The sequence below is a fragment of the Molothrus aeneus genome, chromosome 4, assembly GCF_037042795.1.
Source record: "Molothrus aeneus isolate 106 chromosome 4, BPBGC_Maene_1.0, whole genome shotgun sequence".
NCBI lineage: Eukaryota > Metazoa > Chordata > Aves > Passeriformes > Icteridae > Molothrus > Molothrus aeneus.
The window spans coordinates 66,782,497-66,797,849 of NC_089649.1; the positions used below are offsets into that span (position 1 = coordinate 66,782,497).

The 15,353-nt window shown below is 44.3% G+C and overlaps 1 protein-coding gene across 3 annotated transcripts in view; it reads right to left on the reverse strand.

Moving 5' to 3' along the window:
- The window catches only part of MAEA (macrophage erythroblast attacher, E3 ubiquitin ligase), a 49,910-nt gene extending 36,095 nt beyond the window's left edge, over positions 1-13,815 (reverse strand). The window contains exon 1 of one of the 3 annotated variants that reach the window (XM_066548742.1): positions 13,801-13,815. Coding sequence is in view for 1 of the 3 variants with exons in the window: in XM_066548741.1 (XP_066404838.1) it covers positions 13,652-13,720 (69 nt within the window). In the remaining 2 variants the exon portion in view is untranslated. Of the gene's footprint in view, positions 1-4,419; positions 4,435-13,651; positions 13,779-13,800 lie in introns of those variants that run through there. The other 2 variants (XM_066548741.1, XM_066548743.1) reach the window with 2 other exon arrangements.
- Between the last annotated feature and the right edge of the window lie 1,538 nt (positions 13,816-15,353).

Below are 15,353 nucleotides of genomic sequence, written 5' to 3' on the forward strand. Positions count from 1 at the left end.
CTCAGCTGTGAAGTTTACTACCTGGCCTTCAGCCCAAACACAGTCCTCTTCCTGCCCATGAATGCAAATAAGGTACCAAAGCAAGGCAGAGTTCTCAAATCACAAAGTGGCTAAAACTATTCAAACTGGGCAACTGTAGGCAATCTTTCTTTTCATAAGCCATATCAAATGTAACTTGAAATATCCTTAAGCAGAGTGAATTTAAATATATTTTCATAAAAATAAATTTTTCAGCAAGCCATTCACTTACTAAGTGATTCCATTTTCTTGAGTTTTTTGAAAACACATTAAAAATAGAAAAAAAACCCAGCCAGTATTAAATGCTTGCATATGTTGTAACCTGATGTTTTGCAAACTGTATACACTTCTCAAGTGTTAATTATCAGGCAGCAAATAAATATTTAAAGAAATATAAATAATTTTAAGCCAACTGCATACAGGAGTACATTAAAACAAGTGTGAGCAGCTGGTGAAGGGAGGCAATCTTGCCCCTCTACTCTGCTCTTCTGAAGCCCCACCTGCAATGCTGCATTCAGCTCAGTACCAGAAGGATCTGAACCTGCTGGAGCAAGTCCAGAGGAGGCCACCAAGGTGACGAGAGGGCTGGAGCTCCTCTGCTGTGGGGACAGGCTGAGACAGCTGGGGGTGTCCTGCCTGCAGAACAGAAGGCTCTGGGAAGACCTTATGGCACCTTCCAGTACCTAAAGGGGCTACAAGAGAGCTGGAGAGGGATGGAGTGACAGGACAAGGGGCAATGGCTTCAAAATGGCAGAGGCAGGGTTAGATGAGATATGAGGAAGAAATTCTCAACTGTGAGGGTGGTAAAGCCCTGACACAGGTTATCCAGAGAAGCTATGGATGACCCCTCCCTGGAAGTGTTCCCAGGCTGGATGGGGCTTTCAGCAACCTGGTCTAATGAACATGGCAAGGAGGCTGGAATTAAATTATCTCCAAGTTCCCATCAAAGTCAACCCTTCTATGATTCTAAACCAGCTAATCCTTTACACAGTGTCCTACAATGCATATTGCTTTTTCACTCATTATCAAGATTTTACTGAGATTCATTTTTCTTCTCAAGGTTTTCTGAATTTATCTACGTGTGCACACTTTGTACTCTCTCCATAAATGGAATATACAGAAACAGCTGCTGAACACACTCCTACCTCAGCCCTTGCTTATCTCTACAGACTCACAAAAAACGCCTTTAGAAAACCTGTGATAAGAGCATAGCATCTATATAGCCTTTAACAATCTGAAAAGGGAGAGGAGAATGCACACCATTTCCCCCTCATAGAAGTTTATTAATTATAGTGACCAAAGCTTAAAAAGTTCAATGGCATTTATGTTGTTGGAAGTCAGACATCCAGACTGGACTTATGCTCATTGTAGCGCCTTGAATTCTATTAAGCAGCTTAATGGCATTTTGAGAATGTGGTGAAGTTTTAGCCTGTTGCACACCTGCAGCTTCTACAACAGACAGAGTCACTCACTGAGCACCTGGGGTTTGCAAACAAATTGAATACAGACAGTGCTGAAGGGCTCTCTGCTTGGGATAGAGAACAACATAACAAAACAAACACAAACCGTGGAGGTTTGCAGAGGTGTTGTACTTGTCCAGCCACAAAAGCCTTCTGAGTTACAGCTAGAAATGCAGCTCTCATTACCATCACAGCCAGCATAGACATCCACTTAATTCAGCTAGACTTCAAATAAGTAATTGCAATTACCAGGGCCTTGTAGACACCAGCAGCTTAAGGAAGATGAAAAGCATCCACAGAATTAAGTTTGTGACCCAACTACCAAGGACAACAGGGTCTTACTTCTAAACGCCTTCTCTGTCTTTACTGGTAAGGTCTTCTCCTAAGCCTTCCTGATGATGTATGAGCAACTGAGTCTGGAGAGTGAGGTACTATTCACTCATATAGGAAGTCCAAAGCAAGCTGAAGATAGACAGGTACATAAGAGCAGAAGGCAGGAAAGGAGAGAGCTCTTGGATGACACTGCAAACCTGCTACCATTGCTGGAATGCCACAGTGAACAAGAAAAGTTGTCCGTGACTGAAAAGAGCAAGTTTTGTGCCTCTACTCCAAAAAGAGAACCTGGAAGATCACAAAACCTACAGGCTGGTCTGCATCATCTCAGCTCTTGTGAAAGTTACAGAAAAAACAAAAAAACCCACAAACAAACAAACAAAAACAACAACAAAAAACCCCAAGCATTTTCAATCTTATAGAGGTGACTAGGAACAACCAGCCCAGATTTGTCATATGCAAATCAAGCTGACAACATTGTTTGCTTTCAGTGATGAACTGTCTCTCAATGGCAGGAGCACACTGGCAGCCCTTCATGCCAATAGCAGTGAGGTTTCTGACATTGTCTCACTTGTGGCCAAACAGGAGACATGGACTCAATGGCTGAACACAAGATGGGTTAGGGACTGACTAGTCAGGCTCTAAGAATAATGGTCAGTGGTCCCAAAGCTTCCTGGTGGCCAATTATAAGTACTGCTTGTCTCCAGGATGTTATCAACTCCAACAAACAGGTCATCTTCAACCATCTGCACTACAGAACACACAGAGGGCAAACTGGTGGAGTGCTTGATAAAAGGGTGTCAGAGCTGCCATTCAGAAAAAATTACAAACTGGAGAAATACAGCAAGAACTTTATGAAACGTAATCAAGGCAAACACCGGGGCCCAATATGGGGCACAAAACCACTCCAGCCTTTAGCACTGGTTGTGGAGTAACTGCCCAGGACCACCAGTGCAAGAAAAGACACAGAGGTCCTGATGGACAGCAGGTGGGACATGAATCAGCAACAGGCTCTCATGGCAGTGAAGGTTAACCCCATCCCAGGCTGCATTAGCAAGACTAAAGGCAGTGGGTTGAGAGGAGTGATTGTTAATGCTCAGCACTCATGCAGACTCATCTGGAATACTGAGTCTGGTTTTCAGGTCACTCTCCCCCCCCCACTAAAAAAGAGATGCTGACAACCTGGAGAGAGTCCAGAAGGCTGCCACCATGACAGTGAGCTGGCTGCAGGATTAAAAAAACAAATGTCCAAGAGAAGCTGAGAGGGGCAGGCTTGCTTCCGCTGCTGCAGAAGGGAAGGCTCCGGGAGCTGGAAGCGGCACAATCTGATAAAAGCTTTCTACCATCCAAAGGTGAAGGTCACAGATAAGAGCCAGCCAGACCTTCCGGAGTTACAGAGCAAAAAGGAAGGAGGCTGAGTTGACAAGTGTCACTAGAGAAAATTCCAGCTGGACATAAAAAAAATATTTCAATCAGAACACTTGGTAAGCACTGGAACAGCAGCCCAGAAAGGTGACGGAATCTCCACCCTCACAAACTTTCAGAACTTGGCAGGACTCTGAGCAACTCAGATTAGTTTTGAAGTTAGCCAAGGTTCGAGCAGAAGCCTGAATTTAACAGTCTGCAGAAGAACTCTCCTACCTTAATTTAATGAATTCATCTTTGCTAACTTAGACATCAAACACATTTCCATATGAAGATCTGGATGACTGTACCAGATAAGACCAAACACCCCTCTCTGTCACTATCTTTTCTCTGATGGTATCCAGAAAGAGGATGGCACTTGAAAAAAGGCAAGAACAAAGTTACTAATCCCAAAGTCTCACTGGACTCCTTGAGCCAGAGATGGGAATTTAACACCACAGGGTGTTTCTCACTCATGAACTCTGGTTGCTGTTGACCTGAATTTTAGCACTGCAACATCCTGTTGTGAGATATTTCACAGGCTCACAACTATGTGAAGAAATACTCTTTGGTTTTGACTTTTCAACTGACTTAAAACCCTTTTGTTTTGGAAGCAAAGAAGGGAACCCTCTTCTTCTCCTACATACTCCTCATGTATCTTGAGATTGGAGAGACTCTTTGAACCACTCCTTGAAGACAGTCATTCCATCTCTCTAATCATTCTCACCTTTCTGTAGCCATTTTCCAGTTCTACTACACCCGTTCTCAGGATGAGAGAAGGGAGAAATTAAGAGTAACTCATACTACTTGAGAGAAAAAGAAACCATGGATTTTAACTGCTGTGTACAGTTCCCTTCCCAACACTTCTGCCCTGTGTTTGTTAACATTAACCTGACCACTCATACAAAACATTCACCATTAGCCCTGAGATCCCACTCAGTAATGATGATCACTTCCAACTCAGTTATTATATATATATATATATATATATATATATATATATATATGTATAAGACTATGATTAATTTTCTTTTCACCATACCTAAAAACTGTATCACACTGCATTTATCTATACTGAATTTAATATATTTTAACGCCCATTCAGTCTCACTATTTTTTCTCTAATGGTTCACACTTTGGCTACATCTGTAATACCTCAATTATCTTAGTACCATCAAGGAAACTGCTTCATCTCAGCACTTACATTTTCTTCCAGGCTGTTCAAAGAGCTGAGTATCACCAGGATGCCAGCAGAATCCTAACACCAATCTTCCTCCATTAGAACAGCTGGCTACTAAATCTTGATGTTTGTTTTTTATCTTGCCCTGTTCCTTATCTGCATAAGGACTTCAGTCTTTCTTGCAAGAGTTCCTGGTAAGGCTTATCTCCAGAAAACATTCAGTAATATGAATAAACTATCAACCAAGTCCACCTCACTGCCCACTTCAGTTTTTTAAGAACAACTCCAATATCTTTACATGGAATGCACTTTTAAAAAGTCACATTAACTGATGTACATTATTCCATATTGGATTAGTCAGGATACTATTTCTGCATCAATAAGCAATTGGCTGGAAGGGAAAAATCAATTACATATATTAAAAATCTCACTAAAATTTTACTTGAAGTAGAAGCATGGAAACAGTCTTCTACATTGCCTTTCTTCCACAGCTATCCAACAAAATTCCCAGACTACTTGAGCATTCATCAGAGAATTAAGAGGAGGACTCAACACAGGAGAAAGAGATTTCTCCCAAAACAAAAAATCTTTTTATAACAAGTGTTATGTGCTGCATTTCTCCTCCTTTGGAAGTGTAGGATGTTAGGCCAAAGTCTAAGGGCCACTGTGCAAAATTCCAAATACCACCTTGATGCTGCCCACAAGTTTTTCTACCTTGGTAGTGGTACAGACCAATACTGAAAGACTGAATTACACATTTGTTTCATGACTGAAGTTTTGAAAAAAATGTAAGCCTTTATTCTCCTCCAAATCTTTAGCCTTACATTAGACTTTCAGCACACCAGTTCTCACACTTGAACACTGGCCAAATTCCTTTTTTACTTATACAGATTCAACCCTAAGGAGCTCCAAATAAAAATGGAAACTACAACACAATCACTTTCAGATCACAAGATAATACAAAATGTTTCTAGCCCACAGTAACTGCATGGATGAAACTAGTTCAGATGCAGCAGAAAAAAGTAAAAACCAGTTTGTATAGCTATCATTTGGTTGTTGGGAATTACAGAGTAAAAGTGAGACTTCAAAAAAGTCAGTTGAAGGAAGAAGTATTTGGTTATATAGGTATGATCATTAACTATTCTCCAAGGCTCCTGTAAACTGGAATTTTCAAAGTTTCTAAAAACTCATTTTCATAGAAAACAGTATAGACAACAGAAACAAGCATCACTTACACAGGTTTGCAGTTCTGTAAAGAACACCCATTTTCTTGCTGTATTTGATATAAAGTAGTTAATTGGGTCTAACTGGTACGAATTCTTACAGAGGGAACTTTAACTATATATCCTGACTTGACAGATCTCTGTGTGCATCCTTAGTGTTAAAGTATCTTGGCTGAAAGTAAGTCCTTCCCACATAAAATGTGATTTTTTAAAAAAACGTAAAAACCTACATTGTGTATCTTTTCAAATTAACTCAGTCATGAGCAGGAGGGAACTAAAAATGGATTTGTAAAAATCTTACCAAGTACATGAAGTCACAAAATTAGGGGGCAGAAAAAAAAAAAGTGTTTCAAGAAATATAAAATAAAAAGAGTCCTACCCGATTCGGTGGGGGGAACCATTACAGAACTATGCTCTCCTTTCAAGGGGCAGAAAAATGATGTGCTTCCCCTCCTCAACTGTGTTAGCTTACAACACCTGAAAAGCACCAGAGATTTGGATGAATCTACAGGTCTCCAAGACAATTCTGTTGAAGACTTTGAGATATAAATAAGCTTTTTTCAAATGCCCCTACATGAAATTTAGCCTGGCCAGACAACTAGGGAAAACAAGAGTGGTGCAGTGATGAAATTGCCTTTCAAAAAACTAAAGCAAAGAGAACTTAGCACCACTTTAGGCAAGAACACGGAAATATAGGAACATGGAAGAAAAATTAAGCCCCTCCTGAAGAGTTTTAATAAACAGTGTCAAGAGAAAAACAAAACTTCACAAGAAACACCTTCAAGCATTCAGCTGTTTTCTTGAGACTAAATTAGAACACCACGCTCACTGCTTCAACAAAACAGAAAAGTAGAGGACATCTCTTACATATGATGCAAAAGAAAAATGAGGCAGGGTACAATAAACTACTGAAACTGTTCCCTCAAAGAAATAACAATTAAGAACTTCCTTGCAGAATTATTGAAATTCTGTATTTTTATGTAGTTCATTTTTTCCTCAATGATTCTTGGATTACTTCAGACCAGAGTCAGCATCATTATTTGTCACTGGACTTATCCAAAATGTAAATGACATCAGCACCTCTTCAGTGAGCTCTTATAAATTCCTTAAAATAGTAATAGTTTTTCCTTGTTCTAGGCAAAACAAGAAAAGGAAAATAAAGTTAAAAGAGTAGTAGTATATTTGAGGAATAGACGGCTTAAAATAATGTCTAGATTTAGGTTAATTAGGTAAAAGCATTAAAATAAAATCTTGAAGAGATATAGAGACAAATTAAGTAATTTCATAAGCCTAAAAGCAGTTGGAGGTAACTTGGATTTTTAAAAAGCAATTCTTTTTAAAAACAGTTTCCATGTTTTGGAAGGGTAAAGCCTAGTAGCTTGCCTTAGTTACAAAGAAGTCAGTTTTACAACTCAGGAAGACAGTACTGTGCATTCCAGAGCAGCTGTGTCTCAAAAGAAACCATCATTATATTATTCAAAGCTGCTACTTCAATACAGGAGAGAATGAACAGCAAAAATTCTTGGGCTATCCATCTGCTACACATATACTTAGTCAACAGAAGCAATCACACTCCTTCAGAATATTATCCTGTTACACAAACTGCAAGAAACTTATTTCTGAATACATTATCAACTTTTGAACAAGGCTTCCTACAAGCAAATGAAGTGCTTTACAAAGCAATTTTACAGTTACAGAAAATTGTCTTACATCCCTATAGAAGGAGGTTGACAGCCATTTTAGAGGCCTGTCTAGAACAACCCTGAGGACATCAGAGGCCTTTCCAAGGCACTTGTTTATAGCTGCCACCCTGGACTTACAGCTCAAAATAAATGCTTTTGCTTTTCTTATTTAGTAAGAGTACTAACAAGAACCTAAGCATTGTTCCCTGGCCAAAGCTAAGGTCACTCAGCAGTTTTGTGTCCTGAGCAAGTCCTTCCATTTGTTTTGATCCTTCTCTCTTCTCCAAATATTTGTTCATTTTGATCACAGCACCACCTCTTTAAATGAAAGAGGTTGCTGTCCTTCTGTGTGTTTGCACAGTCCAGACACCATGATACTGCTAGAGATCCCATTTCCAATCAAATTGCTCCCAAAATAACCTATTCCAGCCAAAGTGACAGCATTTCTTTTAAGACAATTACACATTATTGATTCAAATTAGCAGACTCATGTTAGAATATATGAATGACCAAAGTCCTACTCAATGTATTATGTTTTTTTTTCATGTCCACTGATTTACAAGTCCAGTTAATCCACAGAGCTCTTAAAAAAGCTGAAATAAATCAAAAGAACTTGTGAAGTAGTTAAATTACTGACTATCAAAAGTATCTTAAAAACTGCTTTATTTAAATCAAATGTCACATATTGTAAGTAATCAATTACTTTGGCATATTTCACATTCTGGGTTAGCAAATACTTCCCACATAGTGAATCTTCAGGCTGTAGATTGTGGGAGGCCAAGTGCACAATTCTGGCAGCTTTTTGACTTAACAAGGACTGATGGATGCTGTCAGTGTGCCCTTACAGCATATCTGCCAGAACAGTACTTCCCTAACCCTGTGAGCCTGAAAGGTACTCTTCTGCTGATTGTACAGGAACTACTGATTTGAAAGACAGTGGCAAGATGCTTAGGGAGCACACCAAGTGAAGCACTTTCCTCCTATTACAGTAGCTAGGAAATGTTTGGAGCTCATCTTTACTTATTTCCCAGCTCTTGAAAAACACTCACTATGCTAAGACTCAAGTCTTGTCTTTTGTTAACATTTAAGATCCCAATGTGCTAGCTACCACACAAACATACTATTGCTACGCCAAACATACACAAAGGAAACTCACAAGACCACAGGCCACTGTCCTGTGAAAACACTACAAATCAAGTATGGTGCAACCAGCAATTGCAACATCAGCTAAGTGTTCACTTGGAAGACACTAGCAGGACATCTTCTGTGAGATGTTTGAGAATAGCTTTCTTCAAGTATTTTCCTACAGGCACAATGGGGTACTAATAACCAAGCAACAGCTCTAGGTCACGACCACACTGTTACTGACTTCTACTGTGTTTCCTTCCTTCAGTAATCACTTAAAAATATTTTTTATAGTGAGTGGGCAGGGGTGAAAAAGAAACCAATGAGCCAATTTCTTCAGCTACTGCACAACGTCAAACTTCTTACAAAGCCCCAGTGTTAGCTTTTTCTTAAAAGAGTGTTTTTAGAACAGAGTGTAGTGCAGGAAAGCAACAGCAGTAGGAAAGATTTCACACTTGTTTGCTGACACACACACACACACACACCATGTGTCAAAACAGGAAGTGCATTATTCAGCAGCACAGGAACGCTCGGCATGGACATTGAACACACTTGGTGAGTCAGAGCACCCAGGTTGAAGATGGATTTAGTGTGAGATAAGTGTTCATGATGAGTTAGTGCAGAGCTGTCACCAACATCCAGGCTTAGCTTATTTTGCCAACCTTCTGTCTGAAAAGCGCTTAGATAATCCAAAAAAGGGCCTATGAGAGAGCTGGAATGGGACTTTTTACAACAGGAGGTAGCGACAGAACAAGAGGGAATGGCTTCCAACTAAGAGGGCAGGTTTAGATTAGATATGAGGAAGAAATTTTTTCATTGTGAGGATGGTAAAACACTGGCACAGGCTGTCCAGAAAGCTGAGGATGCCTCCTCCCTGGAAGTGTTCAAGGCCAGGCTGGATAAGCCATTGAGCAACTTGGTGTAGTGGAAGGTGTCCCTGACCCTGGCAGGAGGGCTGGAACAAGATGATCTTTAATGTCCCTTCCAACTCAAGCCATTCTATGATTCTGTCATGATACGTGTTTGGATTTTCTTACATGGATGCACAGACAGTGAACTAAATGTTACAAGTTGTTACTTCTGTCTTCAGTCCCGCTTGAACCACTTTCACTGAACAAGTTTTGCTGCTACCTTTTCAAAGTTTTGACAAAAGTACTCTTGACTCTTAAAATTAGGTTCAAAACCAACTAAGAGTAAAGCTTATAAACATGGGGAAAAAATAAAGTACTGCAACCAGTTATTCAAAAAATTAATTGTGCACTTCTGCTTCACTGGGTAAAAAGTTGATTGTTCAGATGTTTCACATCTCCATTAGTGACCTGGATGATGGATCAGAGTGCACCTCCCCAGCCTGCAGAGGACACAAAACCAGGAGGAGCTGTTACTATGCCAGGTGCTTGTGGTGCCATTCCACGGATCTCACTGTGCTGGAGAAATGGGCAAACAAGAACCTCAAATTCAATAAAGAGAAATGTAAAGTCTTACACTTGAGAAAAAACAACCCTTTGGACCAGGACAAGTTGGAGACAAAGCCTGGGAAGCAGCTTTGCAGAACAGAGCCTGGGGTCCTGCTGGACAAATTGCCCATGACAGCAACGCGCCCGTAAGGCAAAGGCTACCAATGGCACCCCAGGCTGTGCTAGCAAAAACACTGCCAGGAGCTCAAGGAAGGTGATCCTTCCCCTCTGCTCTAAATGGAACTTAGACCCACCCAAAGTGCTGTGTCCAGTTTTGGCTCCCCCATCCAACAGAAACATGGACACACTGGAATGAGTAAAGAGAGATCACTACCAGACTGGAGAATGGGAGGTGGGAAGAAGGGCTGGGAGGAGTGGGATTGTTCAGCCCAGAGGAAGCCTTATCAAGGTGTGTGAATGAATGAATACCTGACGGGGACAACAAAGCAGATGGAGCCAGACTCCTCTCAGCAGCGCCCCATCAAAGTACAACAGGCAATGGGCACAAACTGAAATACAGAGAAATTCCTGTCAACAAAAGATTACATTCTTTTGGCACCACAACAGCAGTCAAACACTGGACTGGCTTTGCCAAGAGAGGCTGGAGTGTCCATCTCAGGAGACAACTGAGAACAGTCTGGCCACGGTGCTGAGCAACCTGCTCCAGCTGACCCTGCTTGGAGGGCAGGATACTGGACTAGACTGTCTGCAGAGGTCCTGTCTAACCTCAGCTGCTCTGGACTCGGGACAGACACAACATGCACTTCATATAACCCAGTCTCCTACATGTTTCCCTGCAACAATCCAAAAGTTGCATTTCCATGAGAAATTAGTATCTTCTTAAATCTGCTGCCAGTATTTTCCCTAAGAAACCAAAGAGTAGCTCTGAGAAGGCACTGACACATCCTGTGCTTCTACAACTCTCCTGTTTCAACTTTTTTTAAAGCAGTAGCAGAGTAGCTAACCCAAAACTGCTTACCAGCAAACAGACCAGAATATTTTCAAAAGTGGCAATTTCTGCTTTTGGGTCTTCCATCTTCCACTTCTGGGGTCTTAGCCTATACAGCTTGCTATCACTTTAATAATTATTCATACTCTAAAGATATAGATGAATTATCCAGCTTCCTGTCATCACTTGTTTATTATTTTCAGCAAAGAACTCCAATAACAATGTTTGCATTCATTCATTCATTTTCAAATTGTCAGCTTTCATCTTACATGCTCTCATCTGAGACTAACAGAATTCCCCATCAGTAGGATTAAAAAAAAAAAAAAAAAAGAAAAATTCCACAGTCGTTTGGAAGAAGAATAGCTGACAACCTTCTTGTCCTTGAGAAGGGACTGGAGGGAGCAGGGGGGAATATTCAAGAATTATTTTCTACACTTAAAGAGCTTCTGTAGATTCAGCTGAAGAAGTGTATTTACTTCCCCTGAGCTGAACTGCTGAAGTATTTCCACTCCAGCAGCAGCCACAATTTAGCTCTGGAGCAGGGATTTCCCTCTGCAGTCTGAAGCACTCTCTCACATGAAAAGCACTCTGTGGAACACACTGTAAATGTAGAACTATTACACAACTATTATCTAGTGATGCTGGCATGAGGAAGCTAGAGGGAGGAAACAGGAAGGATATTCAATACAAGTCTGCAATCTTTTATATTTTACTCACATAAGGGAAAATCACCAGTGTCCAGAGCTCCAAGAGATACATCTGAGCTACTATGTTGGTGAATTTAAAAAAAAAACAGTGGTACACATTCATTTTACAGAGCATTTAAATAAACTGGAAATAAAAATTCAGATTCTTAGTCCCACAGAAACCTGTAGGCATCATCTGACTTCTAAAGACCAAAATGAGATTTCATATCAACTTACTTTAGTAGACTTTAGCCTTACTGTTCGTTTCTCCATGCTGCTTTTTCACCTCCACCAGTAAAATGTTTTGATATATGACTCACAGTTAAGAACATTTCAGAGGACACATTCAAAAGATTTGAGCAGACACTGTTCTGGCAGGTCTTTTTAAACAATGAAAAATGTTACTAAAGATTACAGGAACAACCCAAAAGTTGAATGGCTGCTGGGAAGAGTCAATAAACATCACCTTTGCTTGGAAATTAGGAATTTCAGTGCAAGGGTGTATCACCCTCTTACTATTTAGCTTGCTAACTTTACAAACAACATTCCATTCTGTTATGTATATTTTTGTTGAGATATTTTAGGGGAAAAGAATGCTTGTGAAAATAAAATAATTAGTCCAAAATATTCTCTACCTTTGAAATGGCTGGCACTTTGACAATTCATCTTAAGTCATAAGCACCAAAACAAAAAACTCACTGATCCTCACTGCCAGTAATTTTTCAGGAATGTAGCGACCAAAGCTGTGGCAACAACTGGAATACACCTAAAATGCAGCCTTAAAACTATCTTCTTAACATTAAATGCCTTCACATTGTTCTGGCTATGGAAAGTGCCAGAGAGCTCTTTACAGCTATTTTAAAATTTAAGCCTGATGCTGTCAGGTTCAAAGTACTTCTGGGCGACAGAAAGGAGCCTTCACATGTAAAAAGGGGAATCAACACTTTGTCCTTCTGCTTCTCAGACCCGAGCAGAATGGAGCTGGTGGAGGAGGACATGCACAAGAAGAACAGAACCAACACCGCAGAACCAACACTGTAAAGAGCACACAATGCTCGGCGTGTGAAGGACAGCATGATCTCAGCACAACAAAGTTGACTTTGCATAAACATCTCCTATAGACGACAAAATGTGGACACCCTGACACGAGAGATATTTAAATAAGCATTTTACAATAGAGATCCTTCACCCAGGTCCCTTCCACAGCTGCTGCTATTTATGTGGTAAACCTCCTGTATATACAACACGACACTTCAAACAAAGGTTCCCGTTGATTCCTATGAGCATCATGCTTGCAGTTCAACAGTTCTCGGAGGCACTGAGCGCTAAGGTCATCGCCAAGTCCTTCACCTGCCTCACAACACCTGCTTAAAGCCCGAGACCACCTATGCAGTCCTGGGAGACCTCCATCCTGCAGGCAGCCCCAGTATCTCAAGGAACAGCTTTTACCAAACTGCATTTTGCTTATTCGCCTCCACAGCCCTCCAGTACGTCTGTCCCTTTTTATATTTTAAGCTCATCTCCATCTTCGGGGGACCAAGCAGCCAGGGAACCATATTACACCGCCACCTCCACTCCCTCCCCTTTAACACGTCTCCTAACAACGCCACGTAGATGCAGATAATCATCTGGGATGAGCACTTCAGGCAGTCCTCGGTGTTCCTGAGGGAGCACATTCCACTCACACGCCCCAGCCCCTCTCCCCCAGCCTGGCTCCGTCCGAGCCCACTCCCCCCTCACAGCACCCCGCGAGCACAAGGACCTCACTTATCTCCCAGCTCCTTTCCAGCTCTTTTTGTGTCCCCAGCGTAGCCCGGGGGCCTCCCCTGTCCCCTCAGGGCACAGAGACACCAGGGAAGAGCCGTATATTCCAGGCACGTCCCTCTCCCTCCACGGAGGGGGATGGGAAGAGCAGCAGCGGAGCGGCACCAGCCGAGACGTCAAGCGGAGGAAAAACGAGGACAGGCGGGAACTACGCGAAAGGAATCGTTCCCAACCTCCATCCCACAGCCCCGGGGCTCCCGAGGCGGGGAGAAGAGGGTGGGGAGAAGGGGCTCCCCCTCAGCGCTGCTCGGGCGGGACGCTGAGGGCGTTAACGCGCTCCCCCCGCGCCGGGGGGCGGCCCGGCACCCACCTTGAGAGTGGGGTACTCCTGCACCTTCAGAGTCATTGAGAGCTGAGCGGCTGATTCCTGCACCGCCATCTTGGATCGGGCACCGGCCGCCTCCCCCCTCCCTCCTTTCCCTCCCGCCCTCCTTCCCAGCGCGTCCCGGCGGGAGCTACCTACGGCGCGCGCGGCATGCCGGGAAACGGCACGCGCCCCGCCCCGGCCCTCATGGACACGGGCCGAACCAACGCCGCGCGCCCCCCTCCCGCCACCCCGCGCCGCCGCGGCTTGGTACGCTCCGCGGGGGCGGTGACGGAGGGAGAGCGACGGCGAGCCGGCCAATGAGCGGCTGCCTTCCCTCCCGTTCCTCCGCCGTGAGTGTCGGCACCGCCCCAGAGCTCGGGGAGCCGCGACTGAATGGGTAGCGGTGTGGGAATGGGCGGGGCCGCGGGGATGCGCGGACAAATCAAATAGGATTACGGCATCGGGATAGGCGGGATTTGGGGGGGGTTATGGACACCCAGCCACTCAGGGGCGGCAGAGAGCCATTTCCTACGGCCCAATCAGAACGTGCTCTCGGGCTCAGTGGGCGAGGCCTAAAAGTAAATTTTGCTGGTGACTTCAAACGGCCGTTTTAACACCCCCGAGGTGTCCGGGAAGGAGAGAGGAGGGGCGCAGGGCGGGGCGGGATGTGATTGACAGCGCCGCCAGCCAATGCTGTAGCCTCTCATGTTGACGGGCAGGCTGCTGAACCAATGGGCGGTGCGTCTGGGGCGGGCGGGCGGGCGGGCGGAGCGGCGGGCGGCGTGTGGCTGTGTGTACCTCGGGAGGGGCGGGGCCGCCCCTGTGAGTTCCGCGGGGCGGAGGGAGCGAGTGGGAGCCAGTGAGGCGGAGACGGCGGGAAGAGGTTTAAATAGCGGAGACGGCGGCAGCCCCCTGCCCGCGGCTCCCCGGGCCGGCGCCGAGTTTCTCCGGTGAGCGGAGGCGTGGGGCGGGCGCAGCTCCTGCCGCAGCCGGGCCGGTCCCGCCTGCCCCGCGGGGGACGGGGTGGGGAGGGGAGGCGGCTCCGTTCGGCCGCCGGGGGCTCTGGGGGTCCCTTCATGGGCGGCGCTGCCCTCGCGGCCGCGCCGGGGAGCGGAGCCGGCGCTACAGGTGCGGAGCTGGGGCTGCCCCGGTCGGCTCTGGGTGCGCGGGCTCCCGGCGGGCTGTGGATCTCCATGGCTGCGCTCAGAGGCTTTGCGTGACCCGCTGACCTCTGGCCGGTCCCTGTAAGGTGACAAGCACCGGTTTAAGCGAGCAGTAATTCCTCTGCCGGCCGTACGTGAGTGTTTCCATTAAAAAAAAAAAAAAAAAAGAAAGAAAAGAAATGGGACGCGATCCTGCGGAGTTTCTACTCGTGTGTGTGCGAGGGAATAAAACCGCTCTTGGAGTGTCAATCCTAATATAAAAGCTGTTTCCTGGGCAGTGTCTCGGTGTTCGGCTCCTCGCTGTGACCCGGGCACCTCAGAGTGACACAGGGCACTGGGACAGACCTTCAGCACAGCGAGCTTGCAGAGGAAGGGAAAGGTGCCCATAGCACCTGCCCGTGCAGTAAATACAAACTTCATTCTCTTGCTGAAGTCGATGTCAAAAGTTTAGTTTCTTGATGCACCGGCAGCAAATGTGCTTCAAGCAGTGTGCTGCTTGAGTTTGAAGCTTTAAAGAGACCCCAAACCCTGTACCTATCAAT